Source organism: Schistosoma haematobium, chromosome 5, assembly GCF_000699445.3.
Source record: "Schistosoma haematobium chromosome 5, whole genome shotgun sequence".
NCBI classification, from domain to species: Eukaryota; Metazoa; Platyhelminthes; class Trematoda; order Strigeidida; family Schistosomatidae; genus Schistosoma; species Schistosoma haematobium.
This window is the reverse complement of record NC_067200.1, coordinates 12880974-12904425: the sequence shown is the minus strand read 5'-3', so window position 1 is coordinate 12904425 and position 23452 is coordinate 12880974. Positions and strand designations below refer to the sequence as shown.

Below are 23452 nucleotides of genomic sequence, written 5' to 3'. Positions count from 1 at the left end.
CAAATGATTTTGTGTTGTGTAATACAACGGGATTCGTATGTTGTCATTATGTGTATGCGTGCCCTCATCACTACAACTTTGGTTGGTTCCATAGTTTATGGTTTTGTACTATAACTGTGAGAATACTTCTTTAAGTTGGTTAAATTCATTCAGGACTAATAAATTAAATTTGGTTATCTCGAAGAGAAAGACAGACAGGGAGCAGAAAGAGAGTAATAATACTAATAATACTGATAATAATTGTAATAGTTTTATTCAGAATTACATGTATAATACAATTTAAAATGCCCAGCATGCAGTATTTCCACAAAGTTTTCGTACTCTTTTATTACACAAAAGAAAAAAACTAATAGATAAGTATTGAGGACCCATACAACCATAAATTCCTAATATTTTCATGAGTATACGTTTTTGATTAGGTCAGCTCTTATAACCTTTTCGTCATATAATATATTTGCTAGATAAGAGCGGTGTTGTAGAGCATCTGTACTTCTGCTCGTATACATGGATTCTAATGTATCTGCGTCTTGTTCTACCAGAAGATTTACAAAGAGAAAGATGTTAGTGGAATGAATGGCTAGTATCTGATCAAATCATACTTGGCAGGTTTTTGCTAGATTTAGAATGTCTATCCATAACCATATTCATATTAGTATAAAAAAACTTATCACATACGTTACTAACTTCTCTCTTCACTCTGTGTAACAAAGTAAAGTCTTTTCTCAAAATCTCACCAAAGAATGATGAGTAAACTTTGAAGATAATAAGTAATATACAAGAATTCACGAATCGTTGAAGTAAATATCGAATAATACCAAAAGCGTGTAGACTCCTCATTTAATAAGATAGATGGGAAACTTTTCTTTGGTATCAATGAGGCCTAGAAAGACCAATATAGAAAAGAGAGAAAGAACTGGTTTGTTATTTATTTTATGTGTACTATTTGCAGAGATGATTCCGAAGTGATAAGTTAAATATGAAGGAAATGAAAAGTGGTTAACATTATGCGTACGTGACCAACTGTTTTTCTAATACTGTTGACTTTAACTGTTGTTTACGTATAACCAGAAAAGGTGACGTTTATTTGCTTACGTACGCGTGATACTCCTCGTGAAGAAGCATAGGCAGCCCACCAGCATTGTTCATCAACATATACACCCGATGATTTTGTATTGTATACTTTGAAAATATGATCAATACATTGTAATGTTGTGCATTCAGCTCTTATTTCATTCTTTAATCAATTGAACGTTAATGGATCTGCAATAGAAAACTTTTATCATCAAACAATCGTTTTGAGCAAACAGATTTGTTTTTATTTAACTAAAGCATATAAACACCAAACCTAGTAGAATAACCTGAATTCAATATTTTGTTTCAGAGTTTCTCATCTGTTTCATACAGTCTAAACATAATAACATTAATCATCAAAAATCACTGTACATAACTTATATCATAGTTTCATTATAATGGAAAAGTTTCCATCAATACAGATTCATGAAAAGAGTAATAAGTATGGAAGAAGTAAAAGAGATGTTCATATGTTAATTATAGTGTAACTATTATAGGTTGATTATATGAATATTTTAGGATAAAAACTAAGAGCATAGGAATAGAATCAATTAGAGATGAAATATTAATATTGTAGGTATGTAGTTGTTAAAATAAAATTGAATAACAGTACACATCTAATGATAAGTAAGAATTAATAATTAGTATCATAGAATAAAAAAAAATTATGTAGTAACCATTTATGAATGAGGTTACCATGGCAGGATTGATAACTGACTCTTTTTGAATAAATAAATTTGGTTTAAGTCTTTTTATGGAAATCATTTTAGAGAAACACAGTAAATTAGACGCTCTTTGTATATTAATTGTCTTGAAAGAATTTAAGATGTAAAAAACTATAACTACTGTCAAGCGAATAGTGTACAGTTGATCTCGTGGAAACGTGTTATCCTTTTAATCTAGGCTTCTGTGACGTTTGTTCAGTAATGAAGACACTAACTTTCCTTTCTGTTCTTTCAATATGTGTGCGTTAGCACGTACATGTAAACTGGTACAAACGATTCGAGATAACATACGGTGGGAATTTTTAAACATATGACTGTCTAAATGATCAGTTCTTTTATTACAGAGATATCAGATTGACAGTTGAATACATTCCTTTTATTATATCCTTTAATTCGAAATCAATCTCATGCATTATACACAATCTAAACCTTCAATATGTAGTATATCCGAACCACAAAATAAATGTCTGAATAACATCAGTACTGGGATGCATTTATATCTGTCTGATGAGTTCAAAATAATGTAAAACTCCCGTCCAGCGTCCCACTGCTAGCTACATTCCATCTAATTAAGAAAAAAATATAACAAAATTGCTAAATCTAGACAATATACTCAGAACATACAAATACTAACAAAAAAACAAACAAAATTCAGTCCTTAATATTAACAACAGAATAATTCAACGGTTAACGAATAATGATTTAACTTTGTTTGATTTATAATAAACTAATATACATATCGTCATTATATAGTTTTTAGTATTCAAATTTCTTTTCATTTCCTCATGTAGCTTTCTTGTATCATTTTTGGTGGATGCACGTGGTGGATCGATGCGTGGTAGTCGTCATCCAGGTCTACGAATTTTAGTCCCACCAAGTGCAGCAAGTGCACCAACACGTATTACCTGCCGTATGTTACGACCTGAACGTACAGCTCGACCACCTCAATTGAATGATTGTGAAGGATTAGCTTGTCGGTAAATTTTAATTTTAAAAGTTTTACTATTTCTATAGACTGTTTATTCTAATGACAGATATGAACATTTAAATAATCAGCAAATTTAATTTGTTAAGCTTTATAGTACCACTCGAGTAGTTTTGTTTTAGTCAGTGTCAAACGTTGGTAGTTTATATCACGAACTGACCCTCAGATTACCACTAAACGTCAAGAAGAGCAGAACTATTCAATTCTGGTACGGGTTTCTCAGTATCCTCGACCCCGTAATCCGTGAATCAAACCCATGACTTTTTTCGGATTCATAAGCGAAAACTTAACCTTTGGAACACTGAGCTAGGATTTAATGGTACATAAGTTTAAGGTCAAACAATTCACGATATTGCGTGAACATCTTCCATCGCCGTGAACGGTGGATCTAGACCTCGTCGGCTTTGTAGAAGCTACCCATTGAAGACAATGGAAGATGCTCGCGGTAAATCGCAGGTTGACTTGTGCACCACTGGATGTCGGCTCAGTGGTCTGAAGATCAAGCGTTCACGCTCAAGGCCGCAGGTCATAGGTTTGATTCCCGGTTTCATGGTTGCTGCAGCGCACTGCTGAATAGTTTCACACTGTCAAGAAATGACAGTCTAGTGCTTCCAGGTTTTCAATGATTGTCTAACTTAGATAATTGATCTCAACAAATAATTCAGCTTAATTATTTCTTTTGAAAGTTTACTATTGAGGAAATCTGTCTTTTTTTTCTTAAATTGGTTTAACCTATATTTCCTTAATTTTTGTATATCCCATATAGTATCATTGAGTTAGGACCGCATCCATGTCGTTTCAATTCACCAGTTGTGTTAGAAATTCCACATTTTGCTTCATTACGTGGTCGTCAACGTGAACTCGTTGTATTACGTAGTGATAATGCTGAAATATGGCGTGAACATTCACTAGAAGCTACAGATCAAGCAGTTCAGTCAGCTGTAGGTCAAAGTTTCGGTAAGTATTCAGAATATGAAGGTGTACGTTTTACTAGATAGATAGATAGTACTTTCTAATAAACAAAACTAATGATAATTAGTAAAGTCAGTTTTTATTTTCTTATTTCGGATCATAACCCATAAGTCAAAATGGCAACATATCTTTCAAGTTGTGGATTAATATCACACATGAACAGACATGTCAATAGAAAAGAGCAGGACTTAAATTGGCTCAACTTCATTCCATAAAAGTACACCAGCAAAGAGTAATTTCTTTCAGTATACCTTGTATTTAGTGCTAAATACTTGGCTATAATATAAATTTTAAAGAGTAGCTGATTTATTTTTCTAAGTTGCTGTTCAAGATTACGTATTATTGAGAATTAGTCTCTTATTAGTTTTTTCTAATTAACAAGGTGTATCTGTAGTATTGAGAAAACTAGTGCTCTCTGTGTGATTCGAACTTTTCTGCCATTCAGTGTTACAGTCGGTGCTACTTGGGTTGCAGCTAATCTGTATGTCATAATAAACGATTATGTGATTTGATTGTGAATGTAGTGATCTCGTAAGCCTTTATTGTTTGGAAGGGGAATTTCACTTCCCACTTGATTAGACTATAGAACGATGCCTCTTTGTGGCGTCCCTGGAAAAGAGACTAGATTAGGAATGGTCTTGACGGCATGACTGAGTCACCAGTATATGGAAGCCTGATCACAATGTCAAGATACCAGTTACGATTTTGAATTAACCTGTATGACTTAAATATTCACATTGATTGGTTACTGGTCAGCATCAACTGCTTAATTTGTTTCGCATTTTGTGTTAATCAAGTTCTGCAGATCAGTTCGCGACGCAGCTTCTGGGCACAGTGATTTCACGTAAGCGTGACGAATTTTTGGTGTCTAGTAGTTGAAGGGAACTGGATGAATGATTAGTTGAAATCATCTAATTCAGCAGTATTATCACAAAATTATGTCTTAGTTTACTGGAACCTATTCTTTTGTTTTACTGTTTTGTTATAATAATATCTATCATGACATAATGTTTTCGTATCCGCATCATTTTGGTTATGAATTTGATTTAAACAGATACGTTAGAGACGCTGGAAGAACTTCGTGCGAAACGTATTATTCGTATATTGACTAATGATTTTCCACAATATATGGCAGTTGTTAGTAGAATACGCCAAGAATCATCTTTAGTTGGTTCAGATGGTGGTGTTCTTAGTTCAACAGTTGTTCCACAAGTTCAAGCTGTATTCCCAGAAGGTGCACTACAGAAAAGAATCCGTGTCGGTTTACAAGTACGTCTATTTTTTAGACTACCCTGTTGGTTTTTAAGAAAATTGCTATTATATGGAGTGTTTGATTTGCAGACATAATCAACTGAGGATTCTGGGTATCACGCTACTTTTTATTGAAGTGTATACTAAATCTTAAAGATGTCAATCCAAACAGTGAGTATTCGACGCCTATTGATCCAAGGGATTATCATTTCTAAGCATTTTTTGAGGTTTTTAAACATCTGCTTTGAGCTTTTGAAATCATATTATATAACATGGACTGTCATCATATTATAATGAAGATCATTTTCTAGCGTAGCGTAGAGTAGGTAGTATGATCATCACGCAGTCAGTTTTACAATACATTGGTTTATGCTTTTTGTTGATGAAAGTACATTTTCTGTCTTCGAGACATGTATGATGTATTCTCTAAGATGGAATATTTGTTCAGTTCCTCTTGTTTTCAACGATTTTCTAGCTTTGTAATATAAATGAGTTTTATTTCCTTATCAATTAACCAGATAGTTGGTTGGCTTTTTCTTTAAATAACAGTTTGTTTGAAATCCAGATACAGTTCTGTAAGTAAATTATATATATTCTACCATCTCTCTCAACGGGTTATTCGATTTTAGTGTTTCATCAAACTAGTCAAATAGTTTTATCTTAGAGGTTAGAGTGCTTACATGCGTTAAGAGAACACATCAAAATAGTAAATTAATCCTTAGGAAGTGGCATTATTATATTACTTTCTAACAAATTCTGGGATAATTATTAACGTAACGGTATACATAAATAGTTGTTTTGTGTAGTTTATTTGAGGCCCATGTGATGGAACTGTAAGACAGTAGCGAATTTGTATTGATCTAGTCTGAGTATTGATTAGTCTCCGTAAACTATCTATCTAGTATCAATGACCTTCGACTAATCATTACTACGATAATACTGAGAAAGCCGAAAATAACAGTTGATAACTACTGGTTCAGAATGCGGCTTCCCAAGTTCGCTCGCCCAGTAACCAGAATAGAACAGATCACATTTAGCAAATAACTTCTTATTAAGCAGTTCAAATTTATGAATCACCCATACAGTTATAATGGGTACAATCCTGACTATACATCAACGCAATTAAAGAATTATAATATGAGCGTAACTATTCCATAAGTGGAAGTGACTTGATTGATAGGCCCTTATTAATTATCGCCTATACTATAAAGAAGTCTGTGTGAAAACATCTAACTACAATTAATCATTTTTTTGTGTTGAATATTTTTTAAATTTTAGGCTCAGCCAATCGCTCCAGAGTTAGTTACACGATTATTTGGTAATCGTGTTACAGTCTCGCCAATTGTCACATTAGAACCACGTCGTCGTAAATTTCATAAACCAATCACCTTAACTATACCATTACCGAAAGCTGTTGTTCGTGGTATGCTGAATCCATCGGTGAATGATTTAAAATCACAAAATGTACCGAGTTTACGATTGTTGTGCAGTATTACCGGCGGTACAGCGCCAGCACAATGGGAAGATATTACTGGATCTACACCATTGTCTAAAGTGAAAGATTGTATCTCCTTCACTACAACAGTTTCAGCGAGGTAGGATAAATAGTGGTTAGTTTTTAATTTTTATTTGTATACTTATTTAAATTATTAACAGATAGTCATTGACGTGGTTCTCATTGACTTTTGAAAAAAATATTTCTCATTGTACTGGAAAAAGATATTCAGTGAAAGTTTGATATTACATTGTATTGTTTTTAGCTCTAAAATAATTGTTAAAAATATGAAATGATTAGAATCCCAGATCTATCAAATTTCGGAGGCCGTATGATAATAATCATGCTGCATTAAATTCCTATGTTCTATGTAAAAAAAAGTCAAACTTTTCACTATACTTTTGATAGTGTTATACATTGAAATACAGGAGCTACTTTTCCTTCGGTTTCTAAGTATTCAGCATGATTTACGCTAATCACAGTTAAGATATTTACACTGTTACTCAAATCTTTATATTCGTGTATTTTCTATACTATTCAGAAAGAACTAGATGGTTATTCAACTGATCTTGATTTAAAATGAAATCCAACTTTTACATTAAAACTAAAAATGTGACCCCGATTCGCTGAGATTAACTAAATCAAGCAGTTGAGAATTCACTAGTCGATCTAAGCTATACCACCATTGAGAACCTAAAAGTACTGGACGGCCGTTTCGTCCTATCATGGGACTCGCCAGCAGTGCGCATCTACAATCCTGCACGCGAGAATCGAACCCAGGGACCTCCGTCTAGACCACTTAGTCATAATTTAATGATATTATTTTCCAGTTTCAATCGACCCACGATATTGTGCTACTATTTTCCATTGTCTTCACTCAGTATCTACCTTACACACGACACGGTTGAACTCTACAAGTCACGATTTCCATCTATAAATCCGGAAATTTGCTCTCGAAGGTAATCACTGTAGAACATATTGTAGTTGTCGGAATGGGGTTGTGCGTTGAGGAGTTCTGCATTAGGACAAGTGGTCGTCCAGTGCTTCCAAGTTCTCAACGGTGATCTAATGTTGATCGGTTCATGGAATTCAGAAGTTCGCACAACCCCATTCTGACAGGTAATAATATTGTTTATTGATGAACAAATGGGTAATCATATAAACGGACTTAGCCATCTTAGTAGGTACAGGTTACCTTGTTGGATTTCTCGTGATTATCGTAATCAGTCGTTAGAGACTTAGAATGACATGATTCAACATTGTTTGCGATGGCGCATGTGCGTCCATTCTTTGTTTTCTCGTAAATCATGAGATTCTAAGATCCCCATAAATTTTCTTGTTTTTATTTCACCAATTTACATTTGTTTTCGATACGTGTCTTCAATTCTTAATCTTTCTTATTACCACTGATACTGTTACTACCTGTACTATTCTGGAATTTGACGCGATAATCTCATCTCAGTGTGCTAATGTGGTATTGCAACTTGAACCGATATACCTACATACAGGCTCAACGTTGTGACCGACTCAACGAATGACTGACTTAAATGATTTCGTTGTCTTGATTTCAGATTTTGGCTAATGGATTGTTCAGCTGTACATGAAGCTGCAGAATTTGCAAGTATGCTGTATGCCGAAGCCACATTAGTTCCATATATGGGTAAATTTGTTGTATTTACCAAACGTTTGGATATGGATGAAGCATTAGTTCGATGTTTCTGTGTCACAGATGATAAAGTAGACAAGGTTAGTAAACTATACATTTTTAAATGGTAATATAAATCGCTAATAGACTGAAGTCTAAAATATAAACCGGTAAGTCCCAAATCAGCGGTCTAATGGTTAAGTGTTTCCCTTAAGACCCGAAAGTCCGTAGTTGATTCACTAACTTATGTCGTGGATGCACACTGTCACACACACTAATCAAACAGTCTCCACAATCTTCCACATTTAATAAAACAAACTTTTACAATTTTGTTTAAAAGACTTATTTGATCGCCTTTTTACAATACAAAATTATTTTCGTTCTGGAGTTATAAACTTATCTGATGTGGAACTAATAGTAACTTCCATGACTCAAATTTCATCCTATTTAAGACTTGTTGGATAGAGATTACTCATGTCTCACTGTTTTTGTTTCTAGATTCCTCTACCAATCACATAACATGTAAACAGTAACGAAAGACTGCAATTGACCAGCCATTGATCAGTATATATGCTTTCTGAGCTAATCTACTCAATATTGTGTTTTAATTACAGGTTTTTACTCAAGTTCTTTTGATGGCTATCGGTAGAATCTACAAGAGCATTTTGTTCTATTTAGATGTAGGTACAGACAGCTGACGAGTCCAGAAACAGGATACAGCATGGATCCTGGATTCCAATGCTAGGAACTGTCCAACATTACTAGTAGACTAATATTTGTTCTTGAGGAATCTATCGATCTTATAAGCAATAGTCTAATGATATTTTAAAATTCTTTTTAGGGGATAAGGATGGCAGTTAGGGAGTTTATTCGAACTGGTACCTTTTGATAGTTAGTATTCGTTAATCATGAGAGTAATAAAAATAATGTCACATTGTTTTGTCTGATGTGATATTTGTTTATATTATTGTCACTGATTTTTCTAACAATCCAAACCATTGAAGATTGATCATATAAGCATTATTCAAACAGTATAAACATTCGTAAATTTAATCATTTATATATTTTAAGATTAATTATTGAACTTATTATTTAGTCGTCAAACCATTCAACTATCCTCCCATACCTTGACTTGCACCTAGTCGATAAGTAGTAGTGTGAAATCTCACGCAAACAAGTGTATAATTCATACCTAATAAGATTTTATACATTGACCCACTATTATAACAACTACTACTGTAGTGAATGAGAACACAGGCAGAGACAACCAAATGCTTTCTAACACAATATTACATAATGTCTTGGTAAAATTTGAGGACCATACAGTGAACAGTTGATTTGCAAAATGTCCATCAGTTGTCTCAGACTTTGTTGTTCCTTCATTTTCATACCAATTACTCTATTTTCTCGTTCTCTTCTCTTCGATTTTCTTAACCTTCTGTCGCCAGACATCCTACTTTCGATCAGTGATACATACTACTTATATCTGTTGACATCAGTAACACACATCACACTACTACTATTACTACTATGTACGACTATTAAGTTTTTATTTTTTCCTAAAAATCACAACATTTCACACACATATTTGTTAACTCGGTAATTCTTGAAAAACGAAATAATGGTGACGTTACCTTTATTCAAATGTAAACTTACCATTATTTTGATTCATATAGTATATGAAATGAGTTAAACATAGTAAGGGATTATATTATAAATTGTTTATATATGTAATCTGTCAGTTAATTGATTCTATGAATTATTTAAGATGAATTTATAGAAAATTGTTTATATTGCATTGCATGATAATGTCGAATTGATGACTATGATAATGGACAGTTGTTTTATTTCAATTTGGAATGCTGTCCACGTCAGTGTACACGGAAAAACCTTTATGAAATTAAAGTTTATAATCTTTGGAATTATTTAATGTTAGTCGTCTGAATGAAGTATAGTTTAGACTTCAGTCATTTTATAGTTATGGATATACTTAAATGTTGTATGGTAAGAGATAATCATCAATAAACCTTGAATGTAAGTTTTATGCAAGTTGGTACTTGTCAGCAAAGTGTAACTGCAAACATTAGATGACTGATGTCTTCTGTGTAATTCAATCAGTTTAAAATGATGCAATGTTACTATTGGGATATTTGAGCCACGACTGACCTTCTGTAGAAGCAATATATTTACAACTAACTGATCACTCAGCAGTAGGTGAGATTCTGAATATTTGTTATCAAATAACACAGAGCACATCATTTCCTTCAAAATTGTTGGTAAGTTATGCCGAAAAGTAACAACAAGCAAAGGAACTAGGTCAAGGGTTTCTTGCCTCCAGCCACTCAACATCAAAGAAACATAATGCACTCGATGTCCTGTTACTCAGATTAGTAGCTAAATTGAAACTGAATCTATAGAATGTGATCAGAGTGGATAAATATGACAATATAAGTTAGAACAACATGAAGGTTTTAGTGATAACATTAATAACTGATTGGACTTTATTATTACTCTTGCGTTTATGTTAAATATTAATTTAAAACCTGAATAAGCAACATCTAATATGATGAATTTAGTTTGAATTATGGTTTGAAATTGGCTGAAAAAAGTCTCTTTTAAATATCCAAGGAGTAATGCGCTATTATTTTGTTCTAGTTCACTACTCTTCAAGGGTGATCATTTATAATTTTAACAGAAAGTGGGCCTGTGACATCCAGGTAACGCAGAACAAACAGATCAATCACATTAGACTACTGAAATGACTTTTAGTAGTTTTTAAACTTTTATCAGTCAAAATTGGGTGCATGTAAAAGCACTTTTTAATTTCGTTTAGGTTTTGAATTCTAAAATTATATTGTACTTTTATGGTTTGAATCTACTGTTTCTTTTAAAATCTTATCGTCTATGCTATCACTAAAATTGTTACAACTTCTAATACTGTGTGATTTATCTTGATAATTTCATCTTACTGTGTTAATACAATGTAGGAACTTAAACCAATGCAAATATGTACTGCCGGATTCTGTGTTGTTTATAACTAATTGACTAATCACAATATTCTATGACGATCATCATCATTATATCAATAGTCAATAAATTGTTGATTTTATGTTTTGGATTTCGATGTTAGGGAAATAGTGTCGTTTAAAATTTTTTTTCTATTTTGTTTTCTTATTTCTATGAAGACATTGGAATGTCAAGAAGGTTTTGAATTGTGTGCTGCTTCACCAGAAGTTGAAATAATTGAAAGTCGACCAGTTTGGCTGGAAACAGCTGGTAATTTATTACCTGTAGCAAAATTAAGTGAACAATTACGTTTACATTTCAATGCATTCCATGAGAATAGACTTGCATTTCCAGTACGTGTAAAAGATCTTCAACAAGAAGCTATTAGTAAATTAGCATTTATGCGTGAACCACGACAACCAATTCGAGTAAGTTTATCTTATTTATTTATTTATTATTGTTGTTAATAAACTATTCAAGGCTAAGGAAAAACATTTTGTTCCTTAAAATTACATTTTATATATTAAATACAAATAGGTAAGTTGTACTTTGTACTCGAAAACCATTCTTTATAGTAAATATTTAGATAGAAGTATAATACTTACTTACTTGCTTACTTACTTACGCCTGTTGCCCTTCGTAGAGGTGCATAGGCCGCTCACTAGCGTTCTCCATTGTACTCTGTCCTATGCAATCCTTTCCAATTGTTATTCATCCTTTTGATGTCTGCCTACTGTTTGCGACGCAATGTGTTCCTTGATATTCTTCCTTTTCGCTTCACTTTAAGATCCTAAGTTTGCTCTTGCCTCGTGATGCGATTGGTTGATTTTCACAATGTATGTCCTATCCACCACAATCGTCTATTCCTAATTTCCTCTTCATCTGGGAGCTGGTTTGTTCTCTTTCACAGTAGGCTGTTGTTGATGGTATCCGGCTAACGGATATTGAGTATCTTGAAATACTAGGACGAAATATTTGGAATGAAGTAAATGAATTTTCAGTCTTGCGTAAAAATTCAAAAGTAATGAATGAATTTTATCATTCATCTGATGAAATCCACTATGGAAATATATATTTGCATAGTACTGAGAACGTTTAAAAATTTGAAAGAAAATTCTTTTCGGCATGATTTTAAGAGAAATGGTATTGTCAGGTGCATTGATTATCTTCGTTTTCATCCAAAGATTTAGTGTAATATGTAAACCAGTCAGTTTTTTCCAGTTTACTTGAGTATAAGGGGTATTCGTGGAAATGGTCGAATTTTGATTGTTTAAATCACTAACTGGTTTTAGTTGAACCTTTGTGAAAACTCTGTAAGCATTGAAAAACCGTCTCATTTTAGTACTTCTCTGCATTGCCTATACACGACCCTGTATCTGGCGGTCGAAACTAAGACCTTTGATCATGTATGAAAACGGTTAACATCTAGACCACTGAGTCGGGATTTAATGACGATAATGTCTAATTTTAATTAATTTGCAGTATTGCGCAACCATCATCTATTGCCTGTGGTGAATAACTGTCTCAGACTCGAAAGAGTTGAACTCCACTGATCACATCTCACTAGAAATCCATGAGATGCATCTGAAACCTAATCACTAGTGACCACATGATTAGTATTTTAGAGAAACTTGTGAAGATTACTAAGTACTAGCGTTGAGGATATCCAGAGTATCCCTCAAAAATGGTCTAGAGGGGCCCTGAAAACGCTGTAAAACATTTGATCCAATTAGCATTGAATGAAAGTTTCTCAGAAACATGTGCCACATTTCTGACTGGATGATTATCTATTTTGCTAGAATGTTGAGTTATGTTCCAGAACTTACCAGTAGCCCGAAGCTATCTGAAATGCCGTAAATACCCTTGATTTTCTGTACATAAACGAACCTTGGATTAAAGCGTTCTTTCCACATCTAGTGCCTTTTCTCTCTCGTCGAAGTTGTCGTGTTTATTTAGCTTTGGGTTATTAGATCTTAGAAAACTGATTTAAGCGTTCAGCCAGAAGATTTGTCAACTAGGTGATCTAGTGAAGCAGGAATGTTAAAATATGCGACGGTACTTACTTATCAATTCATCATATATTGAGAAAACAATAGTTCTGGTAAATTCATCTACATAACTCTTCAGCCAATTTGATAATCCCAAGATTTTGTCGGTAGAAATGAATTTCCCCATTAAACTATTTGTGGCTATGACAAAGATGCAGAATGTAACTTTGAATGAATAAATTGTCACTCAGCTGTTCAAGATTATTCAGCGATGTATGTACAATATTCTTTATAGTTTATACTTAAACGTCACTAATAACATAAAGAGGATGTTCACTAATAGTGGTTATACAATCAGTTAATTAACGTAAAAACAAACTTATTCTCAATATAAATTTTACATTATTTTTACATTTTCCAAACAGTTATTTGTGATCCAATAGAAAGCCAGTCTATATGATATCTGTTTCACAAAACTTTCATGTTATCTGAACATGGGACACGTTTTTATTGACTGTGTTGTATTCAAATTTCATATTTTTAGGAAGTAATAGATATGACACGTGTTTTATTTATATTGTTGTCCAACTATTAAAATATGTCGTTACAGCTAAAATTATGGATCGTGTATTTGTGTAATAGTTTTGGTGATAACGTTAGGTTACTCGCTTTGTTGTGTCTGTTATGGATGATTAGATTCACAGACCTATCTGATGTTCATAGTGCCAGTGTGTTGTTTGTTCATCGATCAGGTGACGAGCATACTGCATAGTAGTTTACTCTGTATTACTTTACGAATGTCAGTAATGATAAATGCTATGCATAGATTGCCAAAGATTGATGATAGATATCCTCAGAGTATTGATAGTGTGGGGATAGAATTACAAAGCGATTAATGTTGGTATTTAGTGTAGAGTACTCTAATATTGAGATGATTGAATAACGTGTAAACTGTGATTCTTTGTCAATAGAAGTAAAATGAGATTTATGTTATATATCCCCACTCATGATCTACTCAATCAAATTAAGTCAGCTAACTTTGAAGAATTTCGCCCAAAATCGTGGATTGATTGAAGTTGGACAATAATACCTTTGGATACTGACTCAGTAGTCTAGAAGTTAAGCGTTCGCACGCGAAATCGCGGTTCCTGGGTTCGATCCCACCATATTAGGACGAAACGGTCACTCAGTGCTTTCAGATTTACTTTGATTGGTTCAGGATCTCAATGAAATTTCACAATTTCCACAACCGTATACTGATAACGAAAAATATGTTGCTTATTGTTTTTTAAACTTGTAAAATTCGAATCTTTTTTCGTTGATGTGAACTTCTTAAAATTCATCGAACTATGTAAAGCAATTATACCTTTCAGTAATAATATTGTTCTCATAATCATTTATGAATTATCGTTGAAATAGATCATAACAATTTTTCTTCAATCTATATGATTCAAATGATATCACACTTTTATCAATATAATTCATCTAACAGAAAGTTCCTACAATTTACTAATAATTATTTCTATCATTAATCATTGTGAATAGGTCACAAAGTTACTCATCAATGTGATCTGTAACTAGATTATATATCATCCATTTCAAGTTAATAATTTATCTTCGAATTATTATGGTTAGTTAAGCATATAAGCAGTGCACATTAATAATGAATGAAACTAGCATGGATTGATTATTTCACCCCCAAAATTTACTGGATTTTGATGTTCGTATAGCCAGATATGATAATAATGATAATAAGTGGAGTTGACGGAATATGGTTAGCGGCAGAATCCACGACACACACTTCGTCATATTTAGAACTCGTCATCTGGGTGTAGTTGCATCCAAAGACTCGAACCCCTCTGTTATATCCTAGTGAAGATTAAATTACGAATAACTTCCGAGGACTATTAATGGACTAACATTCTATAAATATTCTTATTGTATAATTATTCGATAATTAGATTATGTATATTTATATTCCTCTTATTATAAGCTTCATTTTGACCTATAATTTATTATTATACGATTTACTGTCCCTGAATTATGCTCAGTTTATTAACTACTGCCTCCCACGTTCACAGCCACTTTTGGATTTATTGTGTACAAATGTTATTTCCTATTTTATGATGCGTTGAGGTCTGTTTGATTGGTATACAAACCCAGTATGCCTGAAATAAATGATTCGATTCGATTCGCATAGTGGGAGCTGGTATTTGGTGTTCTGGACTCAAGTGAACGGGCTAGGCGGACATAGGACCAATAAGGACGCTGGGCTGCCCATACCGGTCGAACGTCATTGGTTTGACACAGTGCTAAGACTGTATAGGTCGTATTATGATTGGTGGATAAATCAAGTGATAAAAAGCCGGACATAAAGTCATAACACCCGCCCTGTCCGCTTCAAACACCAACGCGTCATCTAATTAGCTACTGAGTACGCGAAGCCATTCTCTTGCACAAAGTGTTTTAGTTTTACTCTAACTCGTAAGAGATTGGGCACAGTAGCTAACTGGTAACATGTTGGCATTTGAAGCGAACGATACTGTTCAGAGTCTCGGAGTGAACATCAACTCTGGGATGCAGGTATATCCATCTGACGAGTCCGGAATAAAACAAAACTCATGTCTTGGATTCCACTGCTAGCCACCATCATGTCTGCTTATAATACCTTCAATAATTATTATTGAAAAATCATATTCTTATAAATATATATTTTGTTTATAACAAAACATGAAGGCATACACTATTAGTATTCATTATTAGTCGGTTCAAACTGATTTAAAACAGGGAAAATTACTGCAACATTTTCATAGTTAAAAAGTAGGTGACTTAAACGTTTGTGATAATGTTTTTGGGTTTTTTTCGCGCCTACACTAATGTGATTCATTTGCATTATATTAGGAGCCTTCGATAATGTTTAAAAAGCTCTTCAAAAACAGAAAAAAATTGTTGAAAATACGATGACCAATTAGTAATTGAAAGGGTTTATGTGGATAATATGGTAATTTCAATAGTTGAGATCATGAGTCAATTGAAGCTAGACCGCCTGGAAGCACTGGACGGACGTTTCATCTTACTGTGGGACTCCTCAGCAATGTGCATCCACCATCCCTCCTAGCGAGATTCGAACCCGTGTTCTTTCGGTTTCGCCTAACCTCTAGACCACTGAGCCGGCGTCCAGCAGTGTTAATGTCTTACTTCAACTAACCCACGAGATTGATCGATACATTCAGCATTGTTTTTCACAACAGACCCGGTTGAACTCCACAGGTCACTGATTCTCACTAGTAACTGATTATTAACTTTCTATAGAAACTTCTAAGTGAATTCTCGATAACGGCTAATTATCATTTCGTTATCCTGATAGGAAAAATTATTTACTAATCTTTGTTTTCAGATTTTTATGAATCTCAGTGTCAAATATAATCCAATAAATACATAAAATAACCTTGAAAGTAAAATACCTTTCATATTTCCTACCTTTAGTTTTTATTAAGAATTGAAAAGTAGAAGATTTTGGCGAACGATAAAACGTTTAAAAAATAGGTATCCAAGCGTTCAAATACCAAGACATATGGGATAGTACAGGTCTATGTATACCGCTTTTAGCTATATTATTAATATGTGAAAATGAATAGGATCATATGAATCCCTTTATCAAATTATTATTTTCCAATCATTCCCAAGACAAAAGATGAACGAAATAATCTAATAAGGAGAAAAAGAAATGAATCAATTAACTTTTTTCTTCTTCATTATTCATAGGATGGAGATGGTGATTCACAATATATCTATCATGAAATAACTCCTGTTCAAAAACCATTATGTACATTAGAAATTCGACTTAGTTCAGATAATGGTGTTAATGGTCAACATGGTCTTGATCTTTCATTGATTGGTTTAGAAAATCATCCAGAATTTTTAGATCAATTAAATGAAACTAGTGCAGCTGAATTAACAATGGGTTCATTAAGTTGTGTATTCCCATATCCTAAACGTGTTATTAACGATGAACAAATTGTTAATGGACAAAATAATGAAATTAATAAACCTATTGGTGGTAATTTGGCATCAAGTAAGTTTTTTTCTCCTTTTTTCTCAAATCAATTATAGTAATTTTTTAAACTATTCACTTTACTAAAATATTTATTATATGGTAAACAGTAGAATTCGGGACTTATCCAATGGATCTACCTGTATTGCACTGGTATTGTTCACATTATGACTAGATTAGAATGATCATTAATTTTACAGTTCAATTTATATGAACAACTTACTCAAAATTTAAACGTACCATTATTGTCATAAAAACTAAGTTGATGGCTAGAAATTAGATGTAAAATTGTCAACTATTCAAATTAGATAGGTCTAACATTTTATACAACAGTCTGATCCGATTTTCGCCTAGTTTTTAATCAAAATCAAAAATGTCTTCGAAATAATGCTTCAGTTTAAAAATTTCCATTCACAGCGAATTCAAGTTGGGGGGGAGGTGGTAACAGGAAATTAAATGTGTCTAGTCATAAGTTGAGCTTCTTTATTAAGTCAGTCAGTCGATTATAAACAAAACCTGGTACATTAATTACTTACCTACTTACGTCTGTTACCCTACGTTGGAGCATAGGCCGCTGATCAGGATTCTCCAACTACCTCTATCCTTGGATCTCCTTTCCAGTTTTACCTAAATGCTACTCGTCATTTCCTTTTCTGCCTCCAATTCCTATCACAATGTGTTGCTTGATCTTCCTCTTTTCTGTGTCTCTTTAGGATTGTTAGTTAGGATTGCCTTGTGATGCAGTTTGATGATTTCTACAATGTATGTCCTAACCACCTCCAACCTCTTTTCCTAATTTCCTCTTTATCTGAAAACTAGTTTGTTTTTTCCCACAGTAGGTTATTGCTGATAATGTTCGGTTAACGGACATTGAGTATCTCGCGTCGACAATTGTTTATAAATACTTGTACTTTTTCAGCTCCATACAGTAGAACTATTTTGACGTTTGTAATGAAGATTCTGACTGTGATGTTGGGTGATAGTTGTTTCGAGTCCCACATGTTTGTGAGTTGTGGGAATGCTGCCCTTGCTTTGCCGTTCAATGTCTTTGCATCTGCGTTAGGTCGTCCTTGTATATCTGTGATGCTTCCCAGGTCTGTAAAACTTTCCATTTTATTCGGAGTTCCTCCATCAAGTGTGATGGTGTTGATGCTCTGTGTTGTATTTCATGATCTTGCTTTCTCCCTTATATATGTTGAAACGTACTGCTGTAGAGGCTGCTGCTATGCCGGCTGACTTCTCATGCATTTGTTGCTGTGTACGGGATACAAGAGCTAGGCAATTTACGAAGTTCAAATCGTCAAGTTGCATTCAAGCAGTCCATTGTATTCCTTGCTTCCTCTCAGATGTGGAGGTATTCATAATCCAGTCGACCACCAGAAGAAAGAGAAAAGGCGAGAGTCATTAGACTTGTCTGACTCCAGCCTGTTGATCTCGAATCTGGGCGTCTTCTGAATCCTTCTTCCGGTTCAACAACACTCTGTTGAAAACTTTTTCTGGTAATTATAGTAGTGTGATGCATCTGCAGTTCTCACATTTGTTCTTATCTCCTTTCTTTGATACTTTGATCGGGTATCCTTCTTTCCAGTCTGTCGGCACTTGTTCTTACTCCCAAATCTTCCTGAAAAGGACGTGAAGCATACTTGTTGTTACTTCTGTTTCTGACTTCAGTGTCTCTGCTGGAATGTTGCTTGGTCCTCTTGCTTTCTTCTCTTGATCAGTCTGATGGCTGTCGTTTTTGAAGCTCGAATGAATGGGGGATTTCAGTTGAAGCCTAAACACCTTGATGGTATTAACTCATATGGTGAAACTGGTTGATAGCACGGCTTTCAATCCCACAAGGAGCATTAATCCTCTCAAGATTGTAGGTTCTTTTTACTGATATGTGGTAACTAGCTTAAATTGTTGGGTCGAACAGTATTTTCCTACCTACACCTGTACTACTTATCAACTACTTCTGTAAATGTATTTTATCTCAACTTGTTTTTTTCTGTCTCTCTCTTTCAATTAGCTTATACATCAGATGTAATTGCTCGTAGTCAAATTGATTTACTGCAAGTTGCTAGTGAAATTGGCTCAGATTGGCCTAAACTAATCGAATTCCTCTTACCTCAGTCTCATTTAAATAGTTCATGTACTGTGAATCAATTAGTTAATTGGATTAATGAAAATGAACCAAAATGGCAAATTAAAAGAAATCAGTTAGCTATGGAAATGGGTAAAATAACAGGAGAAAATGACGGAGGTGATGTAGTTGGTAGTTTTGGTGGTCCAATTAGTGTAAATGAATTACGTACAATACAAGATCAAGCATTAGCGGTACTATTGGCATGGCGTGAAGAAAATGGAGATTCAGCCACAGGTATGATACATAGTAATAATAATAATAATAATAATAATAATAATTGCATACACTAAGTTCCTCTTTATCAACATTAAAGGACTCATAGTTTATTTCATGTACTGACTATAGTTAAATAACCATTTAAAACAAAGGAGCACTAGAACAGCTGTTTCATGTGTGTGGATCTCTTTGAAAGGACCTTTAGGCGCTGTGATGAAGTGTAAAACATTGGTTACCAACTCATTAGTCTAAAGATTAAGTGTTCTATGTGAAACTTGTGAGTTTTGGGTTAGATCTCTGATAGGCTCGTGGATACTCACTGCGAAGGCACTGAGTACTAGAACGAAACAACGATCTTGTCCCTCATGACTTATATCGTTCCTGACTAAGATCATTTAATAATGTAAAATGTCAAAGTTCTTATAGATTTATTATTTATTTCCAAGCTAACTAACCTCAGAATTCAAATACATATTTTGTGAATCATAAATCTCTGAATTTGATTATATCCCTTATTTATCATGTTTAATAAAATATTAAGCCTGAGCTTCACGTATTCTATTATACTTTCTTACTACAATTGAGTGCAACAAAACTTTCACTATGAGACGTCATAACTCCTCTATACGATGATCCTTCTCCCTCCGAAGGATGAGTTTAACTAATTTTTTTGCATCCAGTTGTTTTCTACGAGATAATGTTGCTGGCTTTACTCCCAATGCTATTCCTTCACACAGTTTTGAGGCCTGCAGTTTCTCCCAGACAGCTTCACTTAGAGCTATATGTGTATATTCATTGAGGGCTTTAATTAAAACACCTTAGTTTAATATTGTTTTTGGAAATTGTTTATTACATTTCGATTTCCAGGCTTTTATATATCATTTCAATTTGATCTTGATATTGTCACTGAACAATCACAGTAATCTTTTCCTTCAATTCTTTCCGTGTTCACTTACTTTCCTTTCTTATTTGAATATTAAAATGTGTATACCATTTTAAATACCTACATATATAGATACAATCAGATATGATGATTCATTACAGTCGTGTTCAGATAGACTTATTGAATAATGGATTAATGGAATTGTTTGTCACTTTTAGATAAACATTTCTTTGACAAAGTTCATCTTCTTATTATACTATCTAAATGTATTTAATTTACTATACCTAGTTCATTAGATTGTCACATTATTTTAATTAGAAGTTAGCTTGATAGGTTTTCTAAATTTCTCTATTTTCACAGAAAATAGTCTTTTTTAAAATTTATTTAGACCTTCACATATTATTAGAAACGACTGATAGTGTCGTGAACATCGGCGTCCAAATCAAGTATTTCTGTGCAAATCAAAGGAAAAATGGATACAGTATTGGTTTATTTTATATTATCTTTAATTAAAATACTATTTAGTTGTAATGAATGTTATCAACTGTATACGGGATCAAAACTGATAATTTTTAAATCTCATTGCTAATATGATGCATTTACACCTTCAGAGTAGTCAGTTTTCGATAGTTTACTCCAGCACTTGTTAGCATTTATTGATTTTCAAGGGGATTCGTTAAGCCTTAGTAGAAAATAATTTCTACCTCCAGATTAAAAATTGCTTCTTCATAAAACTTTTGAAAAAAAGTATTTTTAGGTACCTTTTGAAAAAAGCATAATTTCAAGTCACTGACTTGACTGAATGACTGACCAAAGTCTCTCAATCACAAACTTCATATTTATTATCATTAGTTATGAATATAGTTGATAAAATATGATTTTATTCCAAGTTTAAGGTCGTCTAAATTAAATTAAAATGTTACTTACGCCTGTTATCCCTCACGGAGGAGCATAGACCGCCCAACATCACTCTCCATCCAACCCTGTCCTGGGTAATCCCTTCCAGTTCTTTCAAGTGTAAGATCACTGACAAGTAATTAAGTTTCTCTACAGAAAACTTATTTTAAGGTTATCAATATGAAATTTCATTGATTATCCTAATAATACATTTAAATGACTTGTATTAAATTAAATAGATCCGTTGAACATACCATATTGGCAATGTTGAACGAAATCTTCTACAAAGAAGGTTTCATTTTGAAAACATTTCCCATTGGAAATAAAATCACTTCTTTATGGATTCCATGCTCAGAGATAGTTATTAAAAACATTTGAGAGTATAATGAATAAATCTAGTTCAATCTCTGGAGTTTCAAAATTCTAGAAAGAAACTGTTTTAATGACTTTATATTTGGTTGAATTACACAAGTATTTTACAGTTATATATTTTGTTGTCATTATTAACTTGCATAAAGTGGCGATTCGTTTACTTGGCTTTAAGCCATATTCTAATTGTATGAGCTAGTAGATATACTACCCAGTAACTCAAACTTAGTTAGGTGAAACAAGGTTCATACCTGTGATTTTGTAGCTGGAGGTTAGACTCATTAGTTATTGAACCACTTGTTCACTTAATATTCATACATAACATCATTATCATTGTTAGTAATTATATTTATTATTATTTTTGTTTCATTTCACAAAAAAAGGTAATGAATTAGATTATGCGCTTCGTCAAATTGGCCGTGAAGATGTCATTAAATCATGTATGCGTGATATTTGTTATGTACTTGATGCTGATGAACATGCAAAGGTGAATATGACTTATGCATTTCGTATTATTTCTTATTTCTAAAACCATTATCACATTTCATTTTAATCATAGATAATTTAGGTAATTAATGAATTACATAGTTTGTATAGATTTTCTTCATTTTAACTTGTTAAATCCAACTGAAAAGTGAGAAGTGAAAAAAAGTTAGTTATCAAAGCACACAGAATGTGAATGATCAACCTATCGAATTCTAAAGTATGATTCATAAGGTTACCAACAGGATAACAGGTCGATGGAATTCGATTAGTACCAAAGGATAATACAAACCTGACATTGATCAATGAAGAGTCACTTGTGGACGTCTAAGTCCTGGAGAAGGTCAGTTTGTGGCTCAAGCAGCTCAGTGACATTGTAGACTGAAAATCTTTGGTGCAGCTTCAAATCCTATAAAGATAATTAGTTCCTGCAAGATACTATGAAGAAAAGAAAACTGAAAGCAATCAAGATAGCAACAAGAATGAAGTGCTAACAAAGTTTATGAGAAACAATTCAAAGAAGATGTGAAAATGTATGATTTTCACATTTTACTAAACCACTGTAAGATTTTGCATTAAAAAATTGGTTATCTCAACTAAGTCTTCGTTCACTACAGCTGCACCTACACTTTACTTACGAGTGTCAATCAGCATAAAACATAAATTCAATAACTTCTGTCTACCATCCCCCAATTAAATAGCATCAGAACTTGATGTTTCACGGGTTTGTTGCTATACTCCCACGCCCTGAACCCTTAAATACAGATGGCGTTGTAGACAGGAGCGAATTGATAATGAGTTCCAAACAAACACTAAACAGTTATTTCCATTTATCATATTGAAGCGTTTGCCTAATTATATTGTTTTTCCTAAATTCAACTATCCTCTTATATTTCGTAGTTCCTAATAGTTATCATGTCAAAGCATATCCGTAACTCTCAACAAATCAAGGATCATCACTTTTTTGTTATGTGTATATCCCATGAATTAACAATTTGATATTTAAAGTCATTCAGTTTACAGAGTTATTTCAAAATACGTTTTGTACAAGATAAGGAAATTTGTCACACTCATAATTTAATATCGACATTTTTATTTTTCTAAGTAAAATAAATTAAAATTCATAAATCACAATGTATTTACTTATCCTATGGTCTTCATTCTAGAATATAGATATGCTTACCAATGCCCGGTTATAATGGTATTTCTTGACCTTAAGGTGACATACGACCCCAGTAATCTACAGGTTCTGTGACAATGTTAGCCATTAAAGGGTTACCAAAG

General features: G+C 33.2%; 1 protein-coding gene across 2 annotated transcripts in view; it reads left to right on the top strand.

Moving 5' to 3' along the window:
• The window catches only part of ANK2_13 (Ankyrin-2), a 98146-nt gene that overhangs the window by 67093 nt on the left and 7601 nt on the right, over window positions 1–23452 (top strand). For both annotated transcript variants that reach the window (XM_051217514.1, XM_051217513.1), the window contains exons 19-27: window positions 2588–2773; window positions 3548–3738; window positions 4808–5022; window positions 6283–6599; window positions 8071–8245; window positions 11330–11578; window positions 16904–17213; window positions 19204–19554; window positions 22069–22172. In XM_051217514.1, the coding sequence (XP_051064932.1) occupies window positions 2588–2773; window positions 3548–3738; window positions 4808–5022; window positions 6283–6599; window positions 8071–8245; window positions 11330–11578; window positions 16904–17213; window positions 19204–19554; window positions 22069–22172 (2098 nt within the window). The remainder of the gene's footprint in view (window positions 1–2587; window positions 2774–3547; window positions 3739–4807; window positions 5023–6282; window positions 6600–8070; window positions 8246–11329; window positions 11579–16903; window positions 17214–19203; window positions 19555–22068; window positions 22173–23452) is intronic.